The 14330-nt window shown below is 39.4% G+C and overlaps 1 protein-coding gene across 2 annotated transcripts; it reads right to left on the bottom strand.

The window, feature by feature from the left end:
• Nucleotides 1–1742: 1742 nt before the first annotated feature.
• Nucleotides 1743–6626, bottom strand: LOC124405871 (endoplasmic reticulum resident protein 44). 2 transcript variants are annotated; one of them, XM_046881131.1, is made up of 7 exons: nt 6444–6626; nt 5802–5874; nt 5241–5396; nt 4682–4982; nt 4053–4100; nt 3014–3309; nt 1743–2926 (listed from the first exon to the last, which is right to left on the bottom strand). In XM_046881131.1, the coding sequence occupies exons 1-7, from the start codon at nt 6498–6500 to the stop codon at nt 2577–2579; spliced, it is 1281 nt and encodes a 426-aa protein (XP_046737087.1). In that variant the 5' UTR covers nt 6501–6626; the 3' UTR covers nt 1743–2576. The 2 variants fall into 2 exon arrangements, with proteins under 2 accessions (XP_046737087.1, XP_046737088.1); XM_046881132.1 differs by lacking the exon at nt 4053–4100 and having other exon boundaries at nt 6444–6603.
• Nucleotides 6627–14330: the final 7704 nt, after the last annotated feature.

Raw genomic sequence — 14330 nt, 5'->3', positions numbered from 1 at the left:
ATAATTGTTATTCGTAATTATTGAAACGAAAATGAAGTGCATAAAAAAAAAGACAAAGCACGCGTAATATTGCCATGTGGGTTGCAAAAAAAAAAAAAATATATATATATATGATATAATATATATATATACAATATACAAAACGGTACGTTACGCATAGAAATATCTATTTATATTTTTACTTCTGAAAGGTTGTAATAACGTTTGTAACATGTACGTTTATAACGTTATATTTTCTAAAGTAAACATTTAAATAATTATTATATGTCAAAACATATGCATGTATAATCTACGACGAAACGTGGTCATAATTACACAATACGGGGCAAACAGGGTGTCGTGATTTCATTAGCGACGAAATGTCAATCACATCTTTGGATTATCATAAAGTTTACATTTTCCAACTCTGCAGTAAACGAGGAATCAGCGAAGCTTTACTTCATCGAAAAATTCGATATCACCGCAGAGAACGCGAGGTCCAAACTTGCGAAGTGGAAAAACACGGCGGCCATGACACGCATTAGGCAATGTTTATTGTTCAATGTTAACCTAGATTCATGTATGTACATCGCCGTTACTCAGCTATTTCCATCGATTTTCCTCAATTCATTTTCTCAGCATAAAATCGATCTACGATACGGTGTAGAATTTATTTTTTCTGTGTTATTGAGGTCTGAATGAATATTCATTTATCAAAAGTGGGATTCAGAAAAGGCAAAAAAAAAAAAAAAAAAAAAACCAAATGAAATCGCGCAATCAAAACATGAGTGAAACATAATTTTTTACACGTGAAAATTTGGCTGTAAACGCATCGTAGTAAATAAATGACACGTTTCGTCGTGAGAAGGGTGGTTAAAATTTGATGGAAACATTGGAAGTTCAGGCGAGAGTGAAGCCGTATGTGTGGTGTTCCGTGTATGTAAAACATGTTACGTGTTATTCGATAATGTAAGATTAGAGCATGGCATATGTAAGAGAAAATAACATTGCAAAAAAAAAAAAAACCTGAAAAAAAAGGAGAAAAAAGAAAATGGTGAACGTGCGATATTGCATATGTACATGTATGGAATTATCTCTATAATACAGCCATTTTATAATGGACTCACCCGAATATCGTTTTTCTCTGTCGCTGTCTCTGTCTTGAAAATCCCGCACATTTCCTTAGTTTGATTTTTCCAAGTTGTTTTTCCACTCTCGATATATTGTTATCGTGTGAACGAAAATTATACATAAACACTTTGACTTAGACGAATCATTTATTATTATAATTGGTATCAATATTATTAACATTCAAGTTATTACCATCATCCATACAAATTCGAGTCACAGAAATATCATTATATCAAGGTTAACAAAAACAAAAACAAAAAAAACTTTAATCGAACATCGATCTACCTCTCTACCAATGGAATGTTTGCTCAAACATCCCGGGAAGAATGAAGCCTCACGAGAAGACCAGGGAAATAACAATTTCAAATTAATCACATACTGTGCTTCGTCATTTTCCCGTTGCATAGTTTAAAAAGACTTCGGAAGCGTTTCAAGATCACGTATAGTATAAACACTACTAAATATCAAAGTTGACTTATTTCATTTACGGAACTACGATTAGTTATTCGTGGTATCAAACTGTTAGAGTAAATTGTATTACAATCATCTACAATCATCGGATTACTAGTGCTCATTTACATTATGTATTTTATGTCCGTAAAAATGTTTGAATTTTTCTATTTTTCGTTAAATTTATTTTGATAAAATTTTTTATTCAATTTTCGTTTGTCTCGCTTTCAATTTCTTAATATATTTTACAATTATTTGACATATTATAGGTTGTCAGAGCCTATAATACTGTTTTCTTACATTTTCTACAAGTTCTTTATTCTTCGTTTAACACAGGGTGTAGACAGTGATGTTTCACCACCAAGTTATTGTACTTGTGATATCAAGATAAAAAATGATCCAATTTCTCGACTTTTTTTTCTTCTTCCTTTTCTTCATCTTTATCTTAATTCGCGAATTATTTAAGTAACAATCACAACAAAGCTCATTTTACCTGTCACCATAATCATCAGGCCTAAGAAGCTTACTTTTACAGTGACAGATAATAATTTCTGTATACATAAGCCTATTGTACCGTGTATTTGTACAAATTAAAATTGTAGATATCTTCAAATGTCGAACCTTTGTGCAAAAATCTAATTAAAACGATTGAAAGATTGAAATAAAATAAACGTTCCAGGGTAATTATGTTCGCATATTGCGATATGATGTTTTGACAAAACAACGGCTCGGACGTAGACATATTCATCTATCTATTTACATTGCATGGGTTTAAGATTCATAAAAAACGGGTGAACTTTGGTGTTATTCTGTTTTCATTTTACTTGTATTCCATTTTCATGCCATACACATTGTAGAAAAACGATAATTACCAACCGTTTTTCCACCTGATATATGAATTATGAACAATTCGGTGATCCCTATATCGACGAGCAGTAAATCGTACAACCGTTGAAATCTCATTTACAGATTTAAGCTTCTTTTAAATAATGATTAAAAAGAAATCATAGACATACTTATAATTCATCTCTTAGTAGAGTGTACCTGTTTTTGCTGGGTGCTAATTTTTTGAAGGTTGATTCCGGGGGTGAGGTCGGTACTTTGACTTGACCACTTATTTGATTAGAATCCTCCTGCTCAGATTGATCTGGACCATAATGAAACTCGCGATGCAATTTTCCAGAGTACAAGTCCTGCAAGAAGCTCTTCAATTTTCCAGGCTGAAATATGTCCTGGAAATTTGGGAACAAATACATGTGTCTAAAACTGTCTATTGCTATCAGTGGCAGATCTGATGTACTCTTTCCCAGATGATGAAGAGGGTGCGCAAACTTTAGACCGTCAGCCGTCAAGAAATTGATGCTTTCTGAAAAGAGAGAGAAAAAACAAAAGTTCGATACGTAAAGCGCGGATGAAATTTCCAGCAGAGAAAATTTTCTACAAATTTAATTACGTTTTTCATCAATCAGCGATCCGGAAATAATGTCTTTATAAGCCTTGACACTTTCCGTGTCGTCAGGTTTGTGGAAAAGTATCAGGAACGGCAAACCCTCCTCTGTTAATTCCTCTGCATTTTCAAATGTGATTTCTCTCACTAGCGGGACGCATTTTTCTTGCGCCCAGATGTTCAATTCGTCGAAAGTGGTCATACTGCCTTTGTATGTCTCATCGTCGTCGTTTGACAGTGCTTTGTCAGATCGGAACACAATTATGGGTTGACCTGGCGGATGCATCGCTGCACTGGCGCTCCTAAAGGTAATGATTAAAAGGTTCGTACTTTTTGTACTGTAAAATATTTTTTAGCTAAGAAAATTTAATGCAATTTAACGAAATGTATCCTTCTACATGATATGATATACGACTTAACTTTAACGTCATTAAGATCATTGCTAAATGAAATTTATATATTACTGTAATAATTTTCTGTTGGTGTAACGCAAGGAAAACATGACAGCATACAACTTCATAATTACGAATGTTTATATTTATATTTTATCAAACTTCTCTCGAAGCCGGGCTTGATAACGATTAGTGTTATCTCGATTTGCAAACTACTGCAAGCAAAAGCTTGTGGAAAAACCATTTAAAAACCAAGAGATACAATACTTGATCAAATCGAAAAAAAAAAAGCTTTCATAATCGAGAATATTGTTGAACCAGATCAAAATTAACTTCCAAAACCTATCACATGTGCTTTCACTGTTCATTATCAGTCACATTGGGTGTAAAATTTTTGCATAATTCTTTACCTATAGTTAACAAACTGAAAGACAATTCAACCCACAGGCTAAATGCGTAGAACTGATGAAAAAAATTATATAATATTAATCGTAGACTGTATCTTTGAACAAAATTAGCTCATACAGGAAACATATATCATAAAATTGGTGTGACACAAAAACATAAGCAGAAGTATAAAGAAGAACAAGAAGAAGCAATGAGCAGTAGCAAATACGTACGTACAGATGGTTATGAAATATTATATTACTTACACCAAATTAAAAAGCTGTCCAAATTCACAGCTTTGATTGTAGCAAGGGCTTGTCAGATCAAACAATAACATCATTATTAATTAAACATCACAAACAGCGGCGAGAATAAAGTCTTTAGATAAATTGTAATTTTTTTGCTAATGACAATCAGCACACGAATAGACAGACAAACGCATCATACAGAGAGAAAACGATGTTACGTGTTTATACTGGTACACAAATATCTACTGTCAACATACCTACTAAGAAACTTCTCGTTTGCATATCTTCCTCAATATCTCAAACAACGATCGAAGCAACAGTTAGAAGTTGTAACAAGTTACAATATTCTGTAATCTACACCGTATACAAAATTGCAATACTCAGTATAAAACAGTGTGACAAATTGCAAAAAACAAATGCATAACTATCATGCTTGCACAAACGTAGGAAAAGCTTCGGCGGCAGGATAAACGTCAGTTTGACAAGTGAAAACATATTTATATTACAAGGTGGTTGCGTAAGTCAAGTTCTATCAACCCATTACTTAGATCAGCATTTTCAAATTTGGAACACATCAAGTTTACTATCAAACATCCTATATCTAATCATCGACAAAATTAGTCAAGAGTTTTCAAGCATCGACTTACCCAAAACCGACGTGGAATTGACAATCATCCTTCAAGTTGGTTGCAACTCTCCTGAACATCTGGTACTCCGGAACATCCTTTCTGTCAAAGTACCCAATAATCATTCTCTTCTTGTCGTCGAGTTCATTCAACTCCTTAAGCTCGAAGAATTCTTTGATAGGATCTTCAAGCTGCTTCCTTACAAATTGTACGAAAGCTTCTGACGAACGCTGACCTCTGTATTCTCGCTTAGTCGGCTGCCCATTTCTTATCACCTTCAATGTTGGGTACTTTGTGATGTGAAACCTTGATGCGACAGAGGCTGAAGAAGATATACGGTACATTCAATTTAAAAAAGAATTGAAAATCTGTTCAATCGAGTAACATCTTGAAAAACTCATAACATGAGTAATAATATGGTTCATGCTGCGTAATTCAAATTTCTTTGGTATTTTTGATACCAAACTTAAAAGATACGTCAAGCTGCAGACATAGTTTTAACGTAACGTTAAAAATTTGTGTAAGAAATCACATTAGCACGACCATAATCCTAATGAATTTTTTCTCTCTCTATACTCACATTCGGAGTCGCAATCCACTTTTCCCATTACAACTCTCCCAGCCTCGGGGAATTCTGCAGCTACTTTGTCAGCTGCTTCATCGAATATCGGAGCCAGCATACTGCTGAACCGACACCATTCCGCGTAAAAGTTGATAAAGACTAATTCATTGGATGCTGTAATGAATAAATGACAATGAAGTAGTTTAATATACAGTTGAGACACAAGATATGTATAAGAATTCTTATATATTTTCACATTAGAAATTTCCTGGCTACTCCAGATCTAAAAAGTAAAACTTTGGAGTTTTCTTTTCTAACTGCAGTTGTTAGTTTCATATTAATACTCGAGACTTATCCATGAATCGAAACATACAAAATCTTCAGAATTTTTTGCGAAATTTCATTGAAATAGACTTGACAAAAATATGCTTAATAAAGAGTCATGTAGTCAAGTTTTAACAATCGATAAATCGACAACGTTTGCCTTGCATTACAGTGACGCATAATGCAGTATTGTAATCTAGTTGAGCATGAAGTTGCAGAGATTACTAAAGATACGAAAATAAGATAACATTTTACCTAAAGTCATATCAATGTTACCCTGCGTGAGTGGAACTGCACCGCCATCGACAGGTCTGAACAACAGCTGTACCTGTAAGAGTCAAAACAATAAAATCATTACGACTGTCATTGTAACGAGAAGTTTCTCGTCGTTCAAGAGAAACAGAAAATAACTAGAACTGCAAACACTGTGTTTGTCAATCAACGACGGAGGATGAGCAGGACCAGACAGACATAGAAAAGGTTTGGTACGTTCGGCTTTCATAGTAAAAAAAAACATTCGACGCTAGACAAAACTTTTCACGAATCCTACGTAAAAAATGATGTGATGACGAGGGCCAGACACGTGACCAGCAACCGGTCTAAGCGTAGATGTATATGCAAATTGCTTAACGGAGCCTAGTTTTCAAGGTTAGAATGCATCCAGATTTTTAGGTTATGACAGAATAATGACGTTAAATGGTAGGGAAGGATGACCTCGCTTAACAAAACAGAGTTATCTCGTTTTTGCGACGGGAAACCCGTGATCTGGAATTGCTAAAAGCTGATCATCGCCACGGAACCAGAAACTCATGTGACAGCTTTCCAGGGCTGTTGCATTTGCCGTACCCTTGGCGAGTTCGGAGAAACCTAGACCCCACATTTTCCATTTCAACTCACCATAAGGCAGGAGAAAAGCGCGAGCGTTGCGCTCGTAATATCACTGAGTGCCCACATGATGTTCGCCTAAACTATAATAACATCTAACACCGATTTTACAGACATCGGCGACCGCCAGGCAGCTCGGTTACACCAGATCACCAATATGTGTATGTATACTAGCCACTGTGTCGCCGCCTATCGATACTCCGTTCGTTCCATGTTGAATCAACGCTTCGCCGCTTTACCCACGTGCGAGACCTCGAACTGTATCGATCCTGATAGATGGCACGTTGCCGCGCCTGATTCGAGATCCGTTGGCTAATCGGAGCCCTGCCAGGGCGTCACGTGACCGTGTTCTATTCTGTTTGAAAATCCTACGTTCCTTTGCGACTTCGGAAAATGTAAATAACACTGATAGATATCTGGGCTTGGAATGCAAATTATGGAAGTTCAATTAGGCGAGGAAGATATTCCTTGATTTTTGATGAAAATAAATTTCAGAATACATAATCGACTCAATTTCTAGCCGAAATCAGGCGTTGTTTTAACGGGCGCAAATTAAATTTTTATCTTTATTATTCTTTCATGCATTATTTAGGATTACGATTGAGCAAAATAGAAATCAGTATGTAAAGAAAATTGATTCTTAAATTAGGATACCGATGGTAGTCGTCTAGTGTAGAGTTAAAAAATTCTGTCGTTTGTAATAAAACCCGCGTGCTTGGGATGGATTAATAATCGTGACTCGTTAAACTTCCTTCTCGGTTGCGCAACGGTTGAGATTACTGTGGTTTTTATTCATTACATGTACTTGGTTCGATTATCGTACCCAGTAAATTTTCCACATATTTTTCAATATTCTTAAGCGATACTCGCCATACTGTACTATTGAAAATTGTGAACTACGTCGAAGAAATTAAGTTTAAGATCGTCTAACGTTCTCAAAAAAAAAAATTTCTCTGTATAAAGTATCTCACAAAATCTTGAATCCTAATAATAGTGATAGGAAAAGAATTTTTCCCGCGTAAAAATATGTGTCTCAGGTATGAATCGGCCGCTATAAACAGATTAGAACGCCCTTAACTCTTATTATTATAAACCGACAGGAAATGGCGCTTTGAGCAAACGATTTATTGAAAGTGACCAGAAGAACCCGTTAAAGGGTAGATTAAAAATGCAATAAAAGAATCATTGCTCCCTAATCTCCGAATAAAAGAGAGCTTATTGGGGAAAGAGTGTGGCGACAAAAGGTCCAACTCACAATCAGGTGTGCAGCTTCCCGTCGCGAGTAGCTGCGCATATAATGCAGCAAAGAGCTCGTTGCTTATAGTTATAGTTCCGCTGCCGTGCGGCTCGGTTCATGGAGATATTCAGAAACCTACTGCATTGCGCTGCAGTTAATCTCCTTTGAACCGCACTTACTGCAGAGGGTTCAACAATAATTTACGACTAGAAGAACTGAAAGTATTTTAAAGACGCGAGAGACTACGCACTTGGTATTTACACTCGTAATCCGTCGATAAGCCGTAATTTACAACAAAATCCAATTTCCCGATGTTTATTTTACGGATTACAATCTCCCCTTCGCGTCTCGCACTACAAACACCACCGAAAATCTTGCAGGAATCGAATCTATTAAATTTTACGGAAAATATGTAGGTAGGTACTTTCCACAAAAAGGAAAAATAAATAATAAAAATAAAAAAAAAAAAACGTGGAAAGATAAGCTACCATTAAAACCGGAGCAAAAATCGTTCGACCAAACGAGAAACATAAAACAACTTTTATGTATTGTAATTTGTGCCTACACGTGTTTGCCCCGTAAAAATGGAAAAATAAAAATAAAAAAACTTATAGCTAACGTGTGGGATACGCAGGCAGCGACGCATATGCGTATATATATATATATATACGTATATATGTATATGTATATGAATCGTGACCCTGTAAGCTTCTGCGAACAGCTTTGTCAGCCGAATCACCCAATGTCAGACGAATCTTTCGTTTGAAGCTAGCACAGCCCGGTTATGCTGGCCGATCCACGAGTATACCTAAAAGTCGGCAATTTCAAGAGGGCCTCGAACCCCGGGGGGTGAACTTTGAACGCGCCGATGTCAATCCAGCCTCTGGACCACGCGCCCTGCTGCACCCAACTGACCGGTCAGTTTTTTTCCAATCTCAAAAAATACCCTCTTAGAAGGCGTCTGTATGAAAGTATAGAGATCATTTCACTCTAGGGGACCAAAAAAAAAATTAGATTATTTTTTTTAGTCAATTCTGAGACTCACAGGTTTTGGGCTCTCAACTTCGACAAAAAACTACGACCAGTGTTTATTGATTTTTGAAAATAATATTTACCAATTTTTAAAAATCTGAAAATCTAGTCTATTACCACTTATAATTCATTTGAACTAATTTTAGGCACCAGATATGTGACAGGAGCCTACAGATTCATAAATTGCAGTAACCAATGACTTTCATGATTTCGACAAATTAGACTATTCTTTATTCGCTGAATAGATTCAGTATAAAACTCCGTAAAACGATGTATCTACGTCTACCGCTTCATTATTGTGATAATATCGTGCAACAAGTTTTATTTTATCAAGTTTACCAAATCGATGTCATAATTTTTTATAAACAATCATATATAAATGTACCTGTGTACACATTTTCTATAATTAAATCATTTACAATCTCGCAGATCAATTATTTACTTCATTCTGATTGTCGCTACGAAACATTATCTCCCATGGGAAAAACACAAAAATTGATTTTGTTAATAAGTGTAAAAAGTTTCCTACGAGTTTATAATTTTTTGGTGGACAATTGTGGTTGAAATTTTCAAATTTCTCCCGAAGTCATCACTTTCTGACGACGATCGTCAAGGATGAAGACTCCGACCGCAGAGCGCGACAAGAGGATCATTCGTGGCCCGTGACTTGAGGGGATCGAGCTAACCATCATCCAGGATCGTAGGCCATTTAAACATCGGGCCTCTTTGTTCGACACTGGTTCTGCCTTTGACAGGCCGCCCGCTACACGGAAAATGTTGACATAAATATCATTTATATATCCTAGGATCCCGGGGCCCGTGGGTCCCCCGTGGGTCCTGGGGGTCCAGCGATTCTGTTGTGACGTTAATTCCCTTCCTCGTGAACAGATGAAATGGTAAATCACAACGAGTTTCGGCTATAAAATTTGACTCAGGTGTAAAAACTGGCCGTGCGCATCGCTGCAGCCGACGAGGGTCAAAACTCGCCGGAGACTGGCGGAGTATCCGTTGTTAAATCACGCGATTATACGGAATTCCTTTTCCCGGAGAAAATTTATAAAATCGTAAAGAGCGTCGAGATGACTCTCAGCCCTCGGATTGTCCGTCAGAATTACATCACTCATCCTCGCATCTCTTCTTCACCCGACTCTGATTATACGCCATAATTTGTCTTCTCAGATCACTATCCTCTTATGTCAGAGAAAATTTTTACACCTTACATGTTAAAAATCATTCTACCGTGTACTTGGCTAATTTCGAAAAAGTCGCATTTCAAATTTCTATAAATACAGAAAAAATTGCCCGACTTTCATCTTCGTTTTGCGACCTTCCCATAAATTTCCATTCACCCTGAGAGAAGGCAAAGAAAGAGAGAAGGAAAAAGATCGGCCATCAATTTCGCAGTTGCACTTGTCGATCGTCAGTGCAGTGTTATTGTACCCATGCCCATTGCACAACGGACACACATGGATTTGTCGAAAAGTAATCGTGTAGCCGACTGCAATGGGCGTTGAATGGTTCGGCGGATTCTTTGACACTGGACACAGTGGGTGCGCGGCATGGCATGACTACCTTACACCTATGGTCCCCGCATGGTGGTGTGCATAATGTGCGGGGGCAGCTAAACGGACGGAGGCAAAAGAGTCCTGCCGGTCTCTGGGTGATTCGACAAACGAAGCTGTTGAAAGATAAAACCACACAATGCGCCCCGGGACTCGTTCCTTACTCAGTCAGGACAAACGCCGCGGCCAATCTCGTTTCTTCGAATAACGCGCTATGGGACTTGGGAGTCTTGGGCCTTTTCGGTATTCGGGACTCAGCGTGAACCTGCCCCTTGACTCCAAGCTTTGACTTTTGCCCATGTCCTACGTGCAAAGTTGTCTTTTATGAAGACTTTCAATGCTCGAAATGCGTTAAGTTACGCGTCGAATAATTCGGAAACTTGTTGGAATTGGTGCATGATACATTTTTATACTTTTGATATATTTTAAGGCCCGAATAACTCGGTTTTTATTTATTTTTTTGTTTTGTCCTGAATGTACGTTGAACGAAATACCTGATTAAACAACTTAATCTTCAACTCATCTCTTTTTTCGAACTGAATATTCTCCGCCAAGACGCAGCAGCCTCTTGCCGATACGTGTTGAACCCAAATAGCAAACATCCTTTTCTCGAGAGAGACGAAACTAACAGAAAAGAAAAAAAGAACTTTTGCTAAATCATCACCACTCTATTTCTTAGCCGGCAGTTCATAACTTGTTTGTTTTTCTACTCCGAAGTAAATAGTCGAGCGAATAATGCTCGTGTGTCTGTATATGTTTTTTGCAGAGAATATATGTATATATACATACATACACGGCTGAACCACTTACACAAATTTCGAACGGGTGATTAATGACGGCATTTTACTCCGAGAAATACAGGTCTGCGTACATTGACGTGGTCATGAAATTAATTGATACCTATACATTATACCGACAGAAATTTGAAATTCGAATATATAGATCACAGAGATTCTGACAGTTCGAAGATTTTGTTACGAGTAATTCGCAAGCATATAATCGAGTGTGGCCTTACGGCGAAGCAGCGGCGATGAAAAAAGCTGAATAGTCCGTTTAGTTTGGTATCAAATATTTTTACGGTTTTACCTGGAACGTCGTGGGCTATTTTCTGAGAGAAGCAATTATCAATTTTAATTTCGTTCAGGCTTGACATGGGATACGGACACGTGTTTGATCAGTCCGACCTTGCGGTCCCACCGCGTTGCCGAGGCCCATCGGCGGCGGGCCCCGGACCCTGCAGCCAGAGTCCGTGTTCCTGGAGGCTGACACACAAATCATATCCTAGGCTCAGACGTATCCTTGTGCCTACCCACCGCCGTAGAGAAATCCGAAACACCCTCGCAACAAAAGCGTTAACCGCCTGCACTGCAGCACCGTCCGTTAAAACAAAGAGGTCCGGTAGTAATTAAACCTGCCCCGCCGATGAGCCCTGAGGGTATAACGCCGTTCCTCGTCCTTTCGCCGTCCCTTCCCAGCATCCCTCGTCGTAATTTTTTCGAAGCTTATTTAGGTGAATATCAGACGCTACTCAAGCGGCGGAAAACAGAGAATTTGAATTGAACGGTAGTCTGCAGCGTGTGGAATGTCTTCCGTCACCAGATGCCATTTTTCAACATTTCGGGTAGCGATATCTGCAGGCAGAAGTCTATACGTTTTGGCTTGATGCTTCGGAAGGAGCTGGGCGTGTTGTTTTAGAAATTCGCCTGCAGTTCTCGCCGCTAAAGTCAACTTCCCTCGCAGCGGGGGGTGCGGGTAGAGCTATTCTTTCGGAATCGACTTTTGCCGAAGGATTACCGTCTCCGCAGTCCGGGAGAAAAATTATTCACGTTTGCGTTGATCGGTGTAAAGACGCACGCTGCAAAAGGATGGCTATAGATAATAACTGACGGGCTACAGAAATCCCTTCGAAGGCGGTGCAGCGACTCTGACTTCTTAATCCTGTACAAAGTGTCGATACAGACTTTGAGCTGCAGTTGAGAAGAGTGTAGGTATTATTGACATCTGCAGTACGCTGCATCCTTGCAGAGAGTCCTTCTAGCCTGGAGACTTAGCCATAGAACCATGTGTACGTGAAACGGTAGTTCGACTAACCGCTGCAGTCTTCGGGCAAATTTTTCTTCCTGTATAAATTCTCGCTGCTTCATCGCTGCTTGTCGAACAACTTGTATTATACTTAATATGCGGAGATGGTTAATGCATTCGACAATTAGTTTCTTAATTTGCTCCCTAGATTGTGTTCAGACGTTTGAAAAATCCGGTGAGAAATGGGCTGTTCTGTGCGTTGTATTGCCGGACTTCCGGTTTTTTGGAGGAAAGAGAAAGAGCGTTGAGACAGACAGAGAGAGAGAGAGAATTGGAAAAAGTCGAGAATTATGATGTACCGAGGGAACTCAAACGCTGAATTTATTCGGAACTTTTCATATTCAAAAGTTGACCGTCTGTCTTTCCAGGGAGTCGAAAGGGTTAGTGCCAGGAACGGTAGGTATACTTGGAAAGCATGTAAGGGTCAATCAAGCCTTGGACCCTAGCCTTAAGAGGATACGTTGCAATGGTTGTCGCGGAGGATACCCCGAAGCGTAGCATTTAAACGGTACCTATACGGAAAACGGGGTGAGAAAAATACCCACTACGGGGTGGTGACCAAATGTTGGTTGTGGTTAATCCAATTACGGGTGAATACATGTGGTCAAAATTCAGCGGACATAATAGCGCTATGTCTGACTGATTAGCCGCTGGGATTAAAAGCTTAATAGATAATCTGCATCATCCGGTTAACTTGTTTTCCAACTTCGAGTTTCATTTTCAGAGAAATAGGACCCCCGCGAGTACTGTCTCATTTGTATACGCCTGAGCTGTTGGCCGTTGATTTTGTAATCCTCGAAAATGACATCGGATATCGCATCGTTACTGACTGAGGGATTAATGGAAACCAGGATGTCGAACACATGCTTGACGTATAGCTTCGATCGCCACAAGAGGCAGGAATGATAAGGCAAAACGTGGAAACCTGAACGATCTTCGTTCCTTTCAAAGATTTCTGGTGAACGCGAAAAGTTGAGTAACAATGTTGCACGTCTGCACGCTGGATGGATGACTCTGGAGTCTTTTGCAGATGGGGGCGGAATGCAAGTGTAGTCCCTGGTAATGGGTGTGCAGGAATCGGTGACAAAAGTTAGTTGTGTAATAGTGTTACGTCACAATATGCCGGTGCTCTTTGACCGGCGAATTCTCACGCAGGGCTTGCGGCTTCTACCATAACGTAAAAGACACCCCAGCTGCAGGCCAGCTTTCTATATCTCTTCAGAGCACCGCTCACCTCGATCCTGCCAAAACCTCTTGTTCAGCATAGAAATATAGGAGACGCGCAACAGGTAGTGACGTAGGCACGTCACCGTCAAAAGGGTTCCTCTTCTCACTCCCCCTAAATTCGGCACTCCGTTTCTGATGTTTCCGACACCTTCTGAACAATTGGTATAATGTATAGTATATAAAAAAAAGAGAGAAGAGGAACCAAAAAACACGTCGAAGCCAGATCCGATCATCCGTCGTGGAGCGGCCGATTTTCATTCGAAGACTCTTGCAGCTGACGATGAACTCGAAGAATCCTTTATTTCGATAAGCTCTTCAACTGAGATCGTAACGGTTCGACTTCGCCTGGAGCAGGATCGGTTTGTAAATTGATCCAACGCGAGTAATCGCGGATCTCGAAGCGTGAAAACGTGTAAGCGGTCGAAACGTCGAAATCAAACAAAATTTTAGCCATGCTTTGTTCCCGGTGTCCAGGTTCAATCGCGGCTGGTCTTTGTCTATAAAGACCGGGTAACAAATGAGCACTGGGCGCCATTGTTCGCAGACCCGAGGCTCGCTGCTGCTCGTCGGCTTGGCATCCGACATAACCAACACCGAAGACCTATGCTAGGCTCGACTGCTTCCCCAGAAAATGATTAATGACGCGTAAGCATCCGCAGAGTCGACCTGGTCCGTCCATCCGTGTTCCCGCTCGGCGTCCCCCGGGCCATCCGAGTCATCCTGAAATGCCTGCTCGCAAATGACGCGAGAAAACGACGC

The sequence above is a fragment of the Diprion similis genome, chromosome 4 (genome assembly GCF_021155765.1).
Source record: "Diprion similis isolate iyDipSimi1 chromosome 4, iyDipSimi1.1, whole genome shotgun sequence".
Classification (NCBI taxonomy): Eukaryota; Metazoa; Arthropoda; class Insecta; order Hymenoptera; family Diprionidae; genus Diprion; species Diprion similis.
Note: the sequence above shows the minus strand (reverse complement) of the source record. Positions and strands in the feature narration are given on the sequence as shown.